Source organism: Scylla paramamosain, chromosome 5 (assembly GCF_035594125.1).
Source record: "Scylla paramamosain isolate STU-SP2022 chromosome 5, ASM3559412v1, whole genome shotgun sequence".
Classification (NCBI taxonomy): domain Eukaryota; kingdom Metazoa; phylum Arthropoda; class Malacostraca; order Decapoda; family Portunidae; genus Scylla; species Scylla paramamosain.
In genome coordinates, this window is record NC_087155.1 from 3875689 (window position 1) to 3892871 (window position 17183).

At 36.5% G+C, this 17183-nt stretch overlaps 1 protein-coding gene across 3 annotated transcripts; it reads right to left on the reverse strand.

Moving 5' to 3' along the window:
- Positions 1 to 577: 577 nt before the first annotated feature.
- On the reverse strand, positions 578 to 16889 carry LOC135100425 (uncharacterized). Of its 3 annotated transcripts, none has more exons than XM_064003278.1 (6): positions 15998 to 16889; positions 2694 to 2765; positions 2289 to 2421; positions 1352 to 1434; positions 833 to 1030; positions 578 to 723 (listed from the first exon to the last, which is right to left on the reverse strand). In XM_064003278.1, the coding sequence occupies exons 1-6, from the start codon at positions 16217 to 16219 to the stop codon at positions 643 to 645; spliced, it is 789 nt and encodes a 262-aa protein (XP_063859348.1). In that variant the 5' UTR covers positions 16220 to 16889; the 3' UTR covers positions 578 to 642. The 3 variants fall into 3 exon arrangements, with proteins under 3 accessions (XP_063859348.1, XP_063859350.1, XP_063859349.1); XM_064003280.1 differs by lacking the exon at positions 15998 to 16889 and adding an exon at positions 4621 to 4857; XM_064003279.1 differs by lacking the exon at positions 15998 to 16889 and adding an exon at positions 4529 to 4853.
- Between the last annotated feature and the right edge of the window lie 294 nt (positions 16890 to 17183).

The window sequence follows — 17183 nt, forward strand, 5'->3', positions numbered from 1 at the left end:
ATGTGTGTGTGTGTGTGTGTGTGTGTGTGTGGCAGAGAGAGAGAGAGAGAGAGAGAGAGAGAGAGAGAGAGAGAGAGAGAGAGAGAGAGAGAGAGAGAGTTTCTTTATCAGAGGCTTAACATCTCTGTATTGCCAAAATAGTTTTTTCACGCATTTCTTATTTTTTTTTCTCTCTTTCCGGTGTGCTCTGGAGTGTTATGGAGTTACAATTGTAATGAAACTCGAGGACTGTTTTCTCTTCTTTTTATTTATTTATTTTTTATTTATTTTTTTTTATCTAGTTAGTGTGTTGATTACTTATATAATCAAAGAAGAAAACTATTGAAACACAAAAACAGAAGACAAAGTAGCTACAATCCATACTTAAATACGTAACTATAAGATGAACGTAAAAAAAAAAAATCAATTATCATCTTTGTTTTTTTCCCGATTTCTCTGCATCATCATTTTCAATGAACATAAAAAAAAAAAAAAAAAAAAAAAAAAAAAAAAAAAAAATATATATATATATATATATATATATATATATATATATATATATATATATATATATATATATATATATATATATATATATATATATATATATATATATATATATATATATATCCTCTGGTTTTATTCCGATTACTCGACATCTTTTCACAGTTTACTGGGCTGACCGTTTTCAGTTTGACAATTTTCAGTCAGCTGGTGATAGTCGTCTGGTTTGCCACGCTTCAGCTGGAAATAAAGGTGATTATGAATTAGAGCAAATAAGTTACTCACATACATGAAAATGTTCAAAATAATGAAAGTGCATTATATTTCACTTAAGGTAAGACTTACACACCTCATGGTAGTAAGCCCTCACGGTTAGCAAGAAGTAGGTCCACATGAAGATAACTGCACCGTGAAAGTAAGCATAGACGATCATCAAAACTAAGTTCAGTACACTCAAGAATGCGACAACAGTACCGCAGAGGGTGATGTGTAAGATTATGCATATAAGGTTCTTGATCAGGAAGGGACCCATGAGACAATGGTTGTTCTGAAATGCATAAGATGATGATGATGATGATGATGATAATAATAATAATAATAATAATAATAATAACAATAATATTTCAAAAGACAGGTTTCATGCCTATACAAGTCAGAGCATGCACAACCTATTGGTAGTTGCGGCGCGAAATTTTTGGGAGTGATTTTGTAACAGATATATAAAGTATCATAATCACAAAATATAAAGTTCTACAATTAGCAATCTACATATCAAATATCTGGCACTGTTATGAATATTTTCATGGTCGACAAATGTGACATATGTTAACAGGTAGCCCAAATTATTGAACTTAGGGTGTGTGCTTACCTTTCTCACTCCATGGATCATCATGCTGGAGCAGACGCACTGTATCACGGAACTGATCATCAGTCCTATGAGGAAACCATAAACTGTGGAGAGAAAAAATAAAATTATATATATATATATATATATATATATATATATATATATATATATATATATATATATATATATATATATATATATATATATATATATATATATATATATATATATATATATATATATATATATATAGGGTGGTCCGGAAACCAGTTCAGACTTTGATGAAATCAATATATATATATATATATATATATATATATATATATATATATATATATATATATATATATATATATATATATATATATATATATATATATATATATATATATATATATATATTATCACTATTCTACATAAAATAATAAATTTCCTGGCAAGAAATTCTGTAGAAAATAGTGCATAATTTAGTTGTATGATGAACACACGAATTCATGAAGCTATCGACTTGCTTCTTCATTGTTTTGAACGACATGTAGATTTTTTTTTTTCTGAATAACCTCGCTGGCAGGAGCATCCTTACCGCTTAACGCTAAATGTTACGTTCAGTTTCTTTGGTGTCAAATTGCATGGTATCAACTAATCAACATTCTTTTAGTGTTTAAATTGTTAGCACAAGTTCAGTGACTTATGAGTATCAATAAATAAATGTGTGTAGCAATAGTGAAAGAGGCAACAACTCTCTCTCTCTCTCTCTCTCTCTCTCTCTCTCTCTCTCTCTCTCTCTCTCTCTCTCTCTCTCTCTCTCTCTCTCTCTCTCTCTCTCTCTCTCTCTTTAGGAAAGGACACAAACATTAAGATTTTGTTTTTGTTTTTGTGTACGTGCATAAAATGAGAAAAAAATACCAGTTCGTTTATATTTCGTTTACAACAATGCAGTTCAACGCTGAAAACGTACCAACTGTCGACAGTTGCTCTCCAAATTTTTTATTCACCATGCCAGTCGTATGTGAGCACACCATGTCCATCATGTTGTTCTCTACTAATGCGAATAAAAATACTGCCATTATGAATCCAAGAATGGCTCCAATCTGGAAAAAGAAAAAAAACAAAAAATCCTCAGAAAACCAAACTCCAATAGACTATAACTTGTAATATCATGAGTCCATTATACCAATTTTACATCCAAATACACATTAAAGGTTTTCTAAATAAGGGCAGGGACAGAATATTATGAGATTCATCGAACCAAGTTTCCGTATCAAAACAAAAAAATGAAAGATGACCATTAGATATGAACAACATTCCCATTCAACCGTATGACATCTGCAACCACATGAAACTATCAGTAAACAGGTCTTACCACTTCCAGAGAGCCCAGCACAAGGCATCCCGTCCTCCTGGTGAAGCAGCACAAGGCAACGGGCTCCCACATCTGGAAAACGGGCAACAGTAGTTACACACAAACACACACACACACACACACACACACACACACACACACTGCCTCGTGGCTTAGTGGTAAAAGGACCGATATATATATATATATATATATATATATATATATATATATATATATATATATATATATATATATATATATATATATATATATATATATATATATATATATATATATATATATATATATATGGTGGTCCGGAAATCAGTTCGGACTTTGATGAAATCAAAATCTTTATGTGAAGACACGGAGGTATGCATTTTGTAGAATAGGAACCTTATATTAACAAATATCTTTCCGATGATAGAAAATAAAGTTTGCTGTATGAAAAAACAAATATCACAAACCTTTATATATATATATATATATATATATATATATATATATATATATATATATATATATATATATATATATATATATATATATATATATATATATATATATATATATATATATATATATATATATATATATATATATATATATATATATATATATATATATATATATATATATATATCTGTATGAAAAAACAAATATCACAAACCTTTATATATATATATATATATATATATATATATATATATATATATATATATATATATATATATATATATATATATATATATATATATATATATATATATATATATATATATATATATATATATATATATATATATATATATATATATATATATATATATATATATATATATAAAGGTTTGTGATATTTGTTTTTTCATACAGCAAACTTTATTTTCTATCATCGGAAAGAGATTTTAATATAAGGTTCCTATTCTACAAAATGCATACCTCCGTGTCTTCACATAAAGATTTTGATTTCATCGAAGTCTGAACTGATTTCCGGACCACCATATATATATATATATATATATATATATATATATATATATATATATATATATATATATATATATATATATATATATATATATATATATCATAATTTTCATCTTTATTCTGTTACGTTTCATACTTTTTTTTTTTTTTTTTGTTATTTTCATCTTTATGCTGCTTCATTTCATACTTCGTTTTTTTCTTTCTTTCTTTCTTTTCATATGGCCGTCAAGGTTGGAGATCTTATGAGAAACCTGTTCATGCGTGAAAATTCATCCTTCAGCTTATATCCTTATTTTGGTTATTAGAACAGTACTCTTTCACACGTAATTTACATTGGTCATTACAATACGGTACAATAACGCTACTTGAATTACTCTTAATAACTTATTACATGGTACACGCACGGCACTGGTCAGATTATTTATTATTTACCTTTTTATTTCCATTACAACAGTGCTATGGTAGGTAGACATCTACTCTCACATCGTTAATCACTGGATTAGTGTCAGAAAAATAAATGTCGTTCTTTATTCTAAGGCGCGTTAAAGTTACGTTTAAGTGCATATGTTAAATTGCCGTAATGAAAACACTATCATAATAATTCTTACGCAATACTTAGAGAAAAAGGTTCATTCTGAGTTACGCATGGCTGATCATCTAAGAATCCTCCTTAGTTGCATCACAGTAAATTAGTTTACATATGATTTTCTCAAGAACCACAAGTATTTGCTTTGGAATTGCGAAGCATTTGTCGCTATGCCATGTAATTTTCCCTTAATATAAATCAAACCAAGATTCAACATAATATATAATCACCATTACTTAACACTGACACACATATATACAAGACTCCAATATCATGTACTTACTGTTATTACTAGTACTGATATACTATAGATCCACAAGCTTCCGTCTAATCTATTCGCAGACAAAGGTAAAACTGACAAGCCGACAGTCTCACCGCCACTATAAACACCCTGCAGCTTGGTAAGAGGTGTGGCAGGATGAAATTTCCGGACAGTCCAAGCGCCCAACTTATTGTACAGACACACTTGTTCGAGGAACTGAGTGCGGTGAGGACTGAGGAGCAAGTGTGGCCTCGGGTGATATTGTTTAATATGGTAAACGATGATATTTTAGATTACTCAGCAGGATGTCGCGTCTGAAGTTCGATTTTATAGCTGTACATTATCCTAATGCTCTAAAAGTTACGATAATGCTAAGAATAGTATATTGCGAACACGGTATCTAGATGCCGGTTCTGCCACAGTGGCACTGGAACTTGTATTCACAGACTGCCATGTTCCACCAAAGATTTAATGATCAGGCTCTAGTTATCTAACATTTCCTCAGATCTTTATTATGTTCCTTGTCCAGATCTTATTATGTGAATTGTGTGGCCAGACATTGAAGTTTAACATGAAACAACGAACAATAAGGACAATAACTGACTATTGTTATAGAATGGTGCAAGGGGACACGAGTAGGTGTGATGACGTAAAAGCATCCTGCAACTTCCAAGGAAAAGGAACATGAGAACGCGGTACATCTTTTTTTTCCTATTTGTCATTCAATGTAAATAAGTTATTATGCACATGGTATATTTTTAATCTTTGATCAATAAGTTGACCGAATTAAGTAATAAAAAGTAGTGAAGAATAACAATGGAAAAGACCAGAGAGATAATATAATCTTCATTCAAATTCTTGTGAGAAAGAGGCTGTTCAGTTGGCAGCATTGATTCTTGGAAACTTCCTTTCAGTAGCATGACGTTCGTTGTCTTTGAGTGTTATGCGTAGGTGCATGAGCACGCGCGTCATAATGATGATGTATATTATTTACTGCTATGTTTAATGCACGAATATCAATAGGGATGAAGAACAGTAATGCCAACAACATTTTTTTTTTTTTTTTTTGCTTTTAACGAAAGAGGGAAAATGAGGCGAAAAAAAAAAATCTTAAAGCGGGAAAAAAAATTGTTTCTTAGCAAGGAAAGAAGAAAGGAATGACTTCGGTCATTCCTTCTTTTTTATTTATCTGTTTATTTATCCACTGGTTATAATGATCGTTATTTAATCTCATTGTCGTTTGTATCTCGCTGATTGATGTTAATGTATGGTAGCAAACAAATTTCAAGCATTTTCGACAATAGGAATAGCTACAGACGGTTTGTTTGCGAAATGAGGGAATGGTCCCTAGGTATGATGATAATGATTGGGTTCATAAACACTAAGCACGCCCCGGAATCTGGAGGCCTTTAAGGGAATAATTTAATTTACTATTTATAATGATAAAGGAGATGAGAATTATGTATATAAAAATCTATAATTTCTTTCTCTTTTCATATGCTCACGACATCGAAATGCAGAAACCATGAGTTTATCGTCTTTCGTGTTCCTTCTTCTCTCTGGAGAGTATATAACAGATTTAGACGTGTGTATGTGTGTATTAGGGAGGTGGAGGGGTAGGTGGGTGTGTTTCCCCCCACCCTCCCTCTCTCTCTCTCTCTCTCTCTCTCTCTCTCTCTCTCTCTCTCTCTCTCTCTCTCTCGCTCTCTCTCTCTCTCTTTCTCGTCGTATTTTCCTTTTCATTAGTCCTCTTTTCTTCCTAAAAAAACAGTGTTGCAGATATCTGTGTATGTATACCGTCAGAACACTGAAATTGAAAACAACTGACGTATCCCGTGTGTGTGTGTGTATGTGTGTATTAGGGAGGTGGAGGGGTAGGTGGGTGTGTTTCCCTCTCTCTCTCTCTCTCTCTCTCTCTCTCTCTCTCTCTCTCTCTCTCTCTCTCTCTCTCTCTTATTTTCCTTTTCATTAGTCCTCTTTTTTTCCAAAAAAAAAAAACAGTGTTGCAGATATCTGTGTAAGCTACCGTCAGAACAATGGAATTGAAAACAGCTGATGCATCCCGTACGTAGAATCAAATTAAAGGAAGACCATTATATTATTACGTCAGTATTTGTCAATATCGGTTACGTCATTGCTCACACTGAAGAAACTTTCTTGTGTTATTGCTACACAATCTAAGTATACGTACCGGTCAGTACTCAGTAGGAAATTGTAACGTGCTTACTTTTTTTCTATTTTCTTTTTTTTCATATACGTGTGAATATATATATATATATATATATATATATATATATATATATATATATATATATATATATATATATATATATATATATATATATATATATACCTTTCCTTCTTGCGTGAAGTTTGCCTACATTATATATATATACATATATATATATATATATATATATATATATATATATATATATATATATATATATATATATATATATATATATATATATATATATATATATATATATATATATATATATATATATATATATATATATATATATATATATATATATATATATATATATATATATATATATATATATATATATATACCTTTCATTCTTGCGTGAAGTTTGCCTACATTCAGCCTGTTCCTAAAAAGGGTGACCGTTCTGATCCTTCAAACTACTGTCATATTACTTCAATTTCCTGCCTATTTAAAGTTTTTGAATCTATCCTCAACAGGAAGATTCTTAAATATCTATCACTTCACAACTTTCTCTCTGATCGCTAGTATGAGTTCCGTAAAGGCCGCTCTACTGGTGATCTGGCTTTCCTTACTGAGACTTGGTCAACCTCTTTTAGAGATTTTGGTGAAACTTTTGCTGTTGCCTTAAACATATCAAAAGCTTTTGATAGAGTCTGGCACAAAGCTTTGATTTCCAAACTACCTTCATACGGCTCCTATCTTTCTCTCTGTAATTTCATCTCAAGTTTCCTTTCTGACCGTTGTACTGCTGCTGTGGTAGACGGCCACTGTTCTTCTAAATCTATTAACAGTGATGTTCCTCAGGGTTCTGTCCTGTCACCCACACTCTTCCTATTATTTATTAATGATCTTCTAAACCAAACTTCTTGTCCTATCCATTCCTATGCTGGTGATACCACCATGCATTTCTCCACGTCTTATCATAGACATCCAATCTTTCAGGAAGTAAACAGTTCACACAGGGAAGCCACAGAACGCTTGACTTTTGATCTTTCTAAAATTTCTGATTGGGCGAGAGCAAACTTGGCATTGTTCAATGCCTCAAAAACTCAATTTCTCCATCTCTCACTCAACACAACCTTCCAGACAACTATCCCCTCTTCTTCAGTGACACTCAACTGCCCCCCTCTTCTACACTGAACATCCTTGGTCTGTTCTTTTCTTATAATGTAAACTGGAAACTTCACATCTCATAACTAGCTTTTTTTTTTTTTTATGTTGGAAGGACACTGGCCAAGGGCAACAAAAATCTAATAAAAAAAATGCCCACTGAAATGCCAGTCCCATAAAAGTGTCAAAGCAGTGGTCAAAAATTGATGAATAAGTGTCTTGAAACCTCCCTCTTGAAGGAATTCAAGTCATAGGAAGGTGGAAATACAGAAGCAGACAGGGAGTTCCAGAATTTACCAGAGAAAGGGATGAATGATTGAGAATACTGGTTAACTCTTGCGTTAGAGAGGTGGACAGAATAGGGGTGAGAGAAAAAAGAAAGTCTTGTGCAGCGAGGCCGCGGAAGGAGGGGAGGCATGCAGTTAGCAAGATCAGAAGAGCAGTTGGCATGAAAATAGCGGTAGAAGACAGCTAGATATGCAACATTGCGGTGGTGAGAGAGAGGCTGAAGACAGTCAGTTAGAGGAGAGGAGTTGATGAAACGAAAAGCTTTTGATTCCACCCTGTCTAGAAGAGCGGTATGAGTGGAACCTCCCCAGACATGTGAAGCATACTCCATACATGGACGGATAAGGCCCTTGTACAGAGTTAGCAGCTGGGGGGGTGAGAAAAGCTGGCGGAGACGTCTCAGAACACCTAACTTCATAGAAGCTGTTTTAGCTAGAGATGAGATGTGAAGTTTCCAGTTCAGATTATAAGTAAAGGACAGACCGAGGATGTTCAGTGTAGAAGAGGGGGACAGTTGAGTGTCATTGAAGAAGAGGGAATAGTTGTCTGGAAGGTTGTGTCGAGTTGATAGATGGAGGAATTGAGTTTTTGAGGCATTGAACAATACCAAGTTTGCTCTGCCCCAATCAGAAATTTTTAGAAAGATCAGAAGTCAAGCATTCTGTGGCTTCCCTACGTGATATGTTTACCTCCTGAAGGGTTGGACGTCTATGAAAAGACGTGAAAAAGTGCAGGTTGGTATCATCAGCGTAGGAGTGGATAGGACAAGAAGTTTGGTTTAGAAGATCATTAATGAATAATAAGAAGAGAGTGGGTGACAGGACAGAACCCTGAGGAACACCACTGTTAATAGATTTAGGAGAAGAACAGTGACCGTCTACCACAGCAGCAATAGAACGGTCAGAAAGGAAACTTGAGATGAAGTTACAGAGATAAGGATAGAAACCGTAGGAGGGTAGTTTGGAAATCAAAGCTCTGTGCCAGACTCTATCAAAAGCTTTTGATATGTCCAAGGCAACAGCAAACGTTTCACCAAAATCTCTAAAAGAGGATGACCAAGACTCAGTAAGGAAAGCCAGAAGATCATCAGTAGAGTGGCCTTGACGGAACCCATACTGGCGATCAGATAGAAGGTTGTGAAGTGATAGATGTTTAAGAATCTTCCTGTTGAGGATAGATTCAAAAACTTTAGATAGGCAGGAAATTAAAGCAATAGGACGGTAGTTTGAGGGATTAGAACGGTCACCCTTTTTAGGAATAGGTTGAATGTAGGCAAACTTCCAGCAAGAAGGAAAGGTAGATGTTGACAGACAGAGCTGAAAAATTTTGACTAGGCAAGGTGCAAGCACGGAGGCACAGTTTCGGAGAACAATAGGAGGGACCCCATCAGGACCATAAGCCTTCCGAGGGTTTAGTCCAGCGAGGGCATGGAAAACATCATTGCGAAGAATAATACGTGGCATGAAGTTCGGCGTTCTGAGACGTCTCCGCCAGTTTTTCTCACCACTCTAGCTGCTAACTCTGTAGAAGGGCCTTATCCGTCCATGTATGAAGTATGTTTCAAATGTCTTGGGGGATGGGGCGGTTCCACTCATACCGCTCTTTTAGATAGGGTGGAATCAAAAGCTTTTCGACTCATCAACTCCTCTCCTCTAACTGACTATCTCCAGATTCTTTCTCATCACGGCAATGTTGCATCTCTGGCTGTCTTCTACCGCTATTTTCATGCTAACTGTACTTCTGATCTTGCTAACTGCATGCCTCTTTTCCTCCCGCGGCCTCGCTGCACACGACTTTCTTCTTTCTCCCATCCCTATGTTGTCCACCTCTCTAATGCAAGAGTTAACCAGTATTCTCAGTCATTCATCCCTTTCTCTGGTAAACTCTGGAACTCCCTGCCTGCTTCTGTATTTCCACCTTCCTTTTAACTTGAGTTCCTTCAAGAGGGAGGTTTCAAGACAATTATCCCTCAATTTTCACTACCACTTCGGACCCTATTCGGGGACCAGCATCTCAGTGGGCTTTTTATTTTTTTTATTTGGACATTTGTTGCCCTTGGCCGGTGTCCCTCCTATTAATATATATATATATATATATATATATATATATATATATATATATATATATATATATATATATATATATATATATATATATATATATATATATATATATATATATATATATATATATATATATATATATATATATATATATATATATATATATATATATATATATATATATATATATATATATATATATATATATATATATATATATATATATATATATATATATATATATATATATATTATATATATATATATATATATATATATATATATATATATATATATATATATATATATATATATATATATATATATATATATATATATATATATATATATATATATATATATATATATATATATATATATATATATATATATATATATATATATATATATATATATATATATATATATATATATATATATATATATATATATATATATATATATATATATATATATATATATATATATATCATTACAGCCCTTGTACCCGCCTCGCCACAACTAATCCCTCCAATTAACCATCGGCTTCGGATATCGTCTCGACCACACCGTGGCGGTATAATAAAGACGAAACTTTGGAAAACACGTCTCGTCTCGCGTCTCGATCGAGCTAACCGAGCTGACGACTGACTTCCATCTTCACACCTCGTCAGTCTCACTTCCTTCTCGCAGTTGGAACCGTCCTCCCTCATGGTGCCTGGATTCGATTACATCGACGTGAGTTAGAAGACGACATGACGAACAAGAACACTCACCCACGTACACTCACACTCTTCATTACGTACACGCCTGAGCTACGTATATATTTGTTGTATTTTGGATATATATTTGTTTTCCTTTGTTGCTTATTATTTGGTACATGCTACTTTCACTGTTGGTTAAAAACTTGAATGTTTTCTCACCTTTGGTTTCCTTTATATTTGGTTTCCATTATTGCTTAGTAACTTGTATGTTATGTTAACTGTACATACTTACTTGAACCCAAGCGGGAGCATTGTGTCCTAGATAAGTTGCACGCGCTTTGCCCGCTTCAGGTAGTGGATATTTAGTTTAATAATTAAGTTTTATTTCATACTCGTTTCACTACCTTATGCCACAAGAAAAGGTACTACACACCCCTAGTCAACAAACTTCTACCCGTGCTTGTAGCATATACTGGGGGCCTGTTCGCAATTATCTCATGAACTGGTATGCCATTTGTATGTTTACGTAACTGCTAGTTAAGTAATCACTTTCTGACTTGTTACGGTTTGTTTTCAGGCAAACATACCCACTGACAATACATAACCACATTATTCACACTAGTTTTCGTCACCTCTTCGTTTATCTCACGAGTATCTGTTAGTGGGTTCACGGTGACCTTGCCTTTAAATATTTAACGATAGGCCTGGTGAATAGGTAAAGGGCTAACTGCGTATTCACATCGGTAATTGTATCGGTTTCAGGTAGGGATTATTCCGAGGAGTGTAGTTCCTCATACTGCTCCGAGACTCATGCTCACTCATTCGGGGCCATTGAAGCTCCAAATCAATTCCTAATTTCCTCGCGAGTAACTAGACCAGTCTAAACTCAAATCAAAAGTACTTTAGGCCAACTCCTGTTTGTTGTGAGGTACATCATTTGCTGACCTACGGCTAGTTACGTCTGTGAAGGAAAGGTTCATCAGGGGTCGTACCCCACTCTTAAAGGTTGTTATCTCGTGTCCAAGGGTGCAAATCCCGTCTTTGTGGTTAATAGCCCTCTCGAATCTTGTTTCAAGTCAAACTTAGGAGATAACTTGTAAGTTTTGACATCTTTTCATTTTCTACTCAAGTGAGTACATCAAAATAACGAAATTCCTAGACCATAGGGACTTTGTAAGAAATCCTTTTGTAGAAGAACTTAAAGCCTCCAAAGTAACCAAGGATCAACTAAAATATATTGCTAGTGGTTTCGAGATTCCATTCCAACATGACATTCGAAAAGATAACCTCATGACACTCATTTTAAATCCTCTTGGAGATGAACCAAGCCCTAGTAAAGGACTCGAGATAGTCAGACTAAAGATCCTAATATCCTTTTAGAAATAAAGTTTAAATGAAAGCCTTGCAAATGCAGATAGAATAGGAGGAGGAGGAGGAGGAGGAGGAGGAGGAGGAGGAGGAGAGACAGAACATGAAAAGCAAACAGAGCTCACCAGTTACTCCTGTTGCAAAAACCCCCAAACAAGGCTAAGATCACTAAATATTTGTCCTTCTTATAACAATTCTCAGATCAAGAACCCAAGTTTTTTTCAGGGAGTTCGAATCCTCTGCTGAACACTTTGAATTGCCTCAGGAGAATTGGACATGGCCCCTAAAGCCCAAGCTCACTGAGAAAGCTTTAACTATCTTGGGTGGTCTAGAAAATAATACTGATTATAGCTGTTAAAAAAGGTATTCTAGCGGCATATTCCATTACAACAGAGGGTTACAGGCAACAATTAAGGAATCTTAAACTCCAACACCAGACACACTTGCAGACACGCTTGGAGTTCGCATTAGATAAGTACAGAGCGCTGCAAAAGTGGCTTAAGTCGGTCACATATGACCAGCTAGTAAACTTGATTGCCTTAGAGGAACTTAAAAGCAAGGTGCCTCATTCAGTTGTAATGCACATCACCAGCAGAGACGAGATAGACTTCCTTGAAGCTGCTGAAATTGCAGACGTGTTTTCATTGATTCACCGTCCAGGTCCCGTGGGAGAGAGGAAGGCTGAGTCAATTGTAAAGTTCGGTGCAGGTGCTGTAAACAATGGCAAGTCGGTCGTTAGTAGTAACAAGTTCTCTCCAGTGTGTTCATTTTGCAAAAAGCCTGGCCACCTCGTAAGAGATTGCCCTAACCCCAAGTGCAAAGTAGCAAAAAGGTGCTTTTACCAAACCATTGACCTCGTTTAACCACGAAAACATATCACTCTAACAAGCTATTTACCCCATTTGTCAAAAGGATCATTCTCCTTTGGTGATAACTTAAAATATTCAGTAAATATCATAAGGGATACTGCTGGAGGCCAGTCACTTGTACTAAAATCAGCAGTCCCTGGGAATGAAAAAAAAACTATAATGGTGAAAAGGTGTATTTAAAGGATTTTCATGATCCATTTTCACTCCCGTTAGCTAGAGAACACCTTGACAGTTCTATAGTGAAGGGAGAAGTGATTGTTGGGGTCAGTAGTGATCAATCCTTGCCCATACCTAATGCTGAGTTTTTACTGGCTAATAACTTGGTAGGTATCACGAAAACCTGTGATGGGAAAATATTGTAAATTTTACTGGCCAGCTCTACGAAAGAGGAAATGTAGCCTCATTTGTTAATTCATGTCATACATGTCTTTTTTTTTTTTGGTTAGGTTTGTAGGCATACCTAACCAAACCATCCCTCCTTATCACTTACAACCTTTACAAGTTCCTTCAGAACCATTTCAGAAAATAGATGTTGTAGGGCCCTTAACAAAATCCAAGAAGGGCAACCAATACATCCTAACTGTACTTGACCCAACTACCTAGGTACCATGAGGCTCTCCTTATTAACATCATTGGTAGAACTATTGTCCAAACTCGTCTACATGTTTACCACCTATGGTATTTCCCAGGAAATACAAACTTCACGAGTGGTCTCTTCCGGGCTGTCTTAACTGAACTTGGTACTACACAGACTAGCGACCGCTTACCATCCAGAGTCTCAAGGTATGCTAGAAAGTTGTCATCAAACCCTAAAATCAATGTTACGAAAGTTTTGTTACGAACAGGACCAGGAATGGGACGAGGCACTGCTCTTCATGTTGTTCGCTATTAGAGAAACACCCAACGAGACCCTGGGTGTGTTTCTCGCTTTGAATTATTATTTGGTAGGAAAGTGAGGGAACCCCTACAACTTAAGGATAAGCTACTTGACTCCACTGGCTATAGGCTTGTCACAGTCACCCACTATTTGATGACTTAAAATCCACCCTTCATAAAGTCCGCTCATTTGCTCACTCTTATCTCCAGCAAACACAACGTGGGATGAAAGCTCATTTTGATAGAGCTACTCAAGTAGCAACTTTTAAAGAGGGTGACAAAGTCCTCGCATTTACACTTATTCCTGTCTCCCCCTTACAGGTGAAGTATCACGGTCCATATGGCCCCCTCAAGAAAGTAAGTGATGCAAATTACATAATTGTTTCCTGATCGTCGTAAGTCTTCACAATTAATTCATGTTAATTTGCTCAAATTATACAAGCACCGAACGCCTGCACCGGACTCTTCCAGCTGCGGTGTTACCCGTTCCTTGTGCGTCAAATATAATGGCAGAAACTAAACTCAGACTAAACTAAACTAGACTCGGATAAAATTCCAGATCAAGAAAAGTCCAGTAACGCATATATACTTGAACATTTACATGATAACCTCAGTCGCTTATCTTCCTCACAAGCACAAGACGTAATTTCACTTGTGGAACATCAAGATGTTTTTCAAAACCACCCACATCAGTGCTCCTTGATGTCTCATGAAGTGCATGACGTGCAACTTTTACCAGGCACTTCACCTATCCGCCAAGCTCCTTACCGTCTGCATCCTCAGAAACGAGAGCTGATGAAGAAAGAGGCTCATTATCTACTCACACAGGGGTTGGCTGCACCTAGTCACTCACCTTGGGCTTCACCTTGCATACTCGTCCCTAAAGATGGTCAACTACGCTTCCGCACGGACTACAGACGAGTGAATGCTGTCGCAGTGCCAGATGCCTATCCGTTACCAAGAATAGATGATCTTGAGGTGGGGCAATCCAGATTTAAGATTGATCTCTTAAAAGGCTACTATCAAATACCACTCACTAAGAAAGCTCAGGAAATTTCAGCCTTCATTACTCCTTTGGCCTTTTCATTACTTGGTGGCTCCATTTGGGATGAGAAATTGCCCAGCCACCTTCCAGAGGGCCATGAATTACCTCGTCCAAGACCTAGTCGGAGTGCCGGTGTACTTAGACTATCTTTTTATCTTCTCAGATAATTGGGAACAGCATATCCACTAACTTCCTGTAATGTTCCACAGACTGCAGGAGGCACGACTCGGCAAAATTGGCCAAAACTACATTCGGCGGGGCAACAGTCACCTACTTGGGGCACCAGGTGGGACATGGTTGTGTCCGTCCCAAAGCCGCGAACGTGTCCACCGTACTAGAGTTCCCGGTGCCAGCCTCCAAGAGGGAGATAACGACGCTTCCTCGGGATGGCTAGTTTCTTCCGTCGGTTCTGCCCGAACTTCGCGGAAGCAGCCGCCCCTCTAACAGGACTAACCATTGGAACTGCCAAATTCGAGTGGACACCAGACTGTCAGCGAGCATTCGATCAACTCCAGAATCTCCTAGCTCGCGAGGCGGTACTGCAAGCACCGGATTTCTCCCGGCCATTCTCTCTGCAAACCGACGCCAGCGACATCGCCACAGGGGCAGTCCTCCTACAGGAGAAGAACGGAATATATCATCCAGTGGCCTATCACTCGGCTAAGTTCAACAGCCACCAGAGAAATTACAGCACCATCGAGAAGGAACTGCTCTCAATTGTCTCAGCAATTCAAAAGTTTGAAAGCTACCTGCATGGCAGAGTCAAACCCTTGTAGTTATTCACCGACCCCAATCTTCTGACATTCCTACAGCGAATTTAGTTTACCACCAGCGTCTGGTCCGGTGGTCACTGCTTCAGCCTTATGACGTGACCATCCGACGCATAAAAGGCTCTAAAAATATCATCGCCAACGCTCTCTCGCGAATTCACCTCTATGCTGACGAGGGCCTCTCCAATTTTCCTCCCGTCTCCACCGTCAACAAGGTTCTTGTTACCGGGTGTCGACGTCCTCATGGGGGAGGTATTACAGCCCTCGTACCCGCCTCGCGAACAACTAAGCTCTCCAATTAACCATCGGCTTCGAATATCGTCTCGACCACACCGTGGCGGTATAATAAAGACGAAGCTTTGGAAACTCATCTCGAGTCGCATCTCGATCGAGCTAACCGAGCTGACTACTGACTTCCATCTTCACACCTCATCAATCTCGCTCGTTTCTCGCAGTTGGAACCATCCTCCCTCATGGTGCCTGGATTCGGTTACATCGACGTGAGTTAGAAGACGTGACGAAAAGAACACTCACAGACGTACACTCACACTCTTCATTACGTACACGCCTAAGCTACTTATATTTGTGTTGTAGTTTGGGTATATATCTTTCCTTTATTGCTTATTATTTGATAAATGTTACATTCACTTTGTTGCTTATGAACTTGTATATGTTTCCTCATCTTTGGTTTTCCTTATTGCTTAACAGCTTGTATATGTTACTGTAGTTGCCTGTAGGCAGCTAAAGGATTTGACACGCACGGTGACGCGAATTGTTTATTGCATTCGGTCAAACCTGAGGACATGCATAATAAACGTTAGACGTGCGTAGCACTACTAACCATTAAATACTGTATCAATATAGTGCATCACTAATCATGGATAATGCTAATTAGTTCATAATTTATAGTTCACTATAATGAATTAATTTTCCTTAATCTTAGGTTTCCTTAATATTACCCATGCTTCATATACTAGTTCACTTTAACTCTCATAACATAGAATGTTACTTAGCATACGCTTGTTCAACAACTTTCACCCGCTCGGCGGTAACAGTTACGTTAACTGTACATAATTACTTGAACCCAAGTGGGATCACGCGCTATGCCCGCTTCAGGTAGTGATTATTTAGTTTAATAATGATTGTATGTTTTATTTCGTACTCATTTAATTACCTTATGCTACAAGAAAGGGTACAACACACCCCTAATCAACTAACTTCTACCCGTGCTTGTAACAAGTGAGAGAGTGAGTGTGAGAGGGAGTGTGAGAGTGTGTGAAATATTTTGCTTCACAAAACAATGACTAATAGAATTAAAAAAAAAAAAAAAAAAAAGAGGCCGCATTT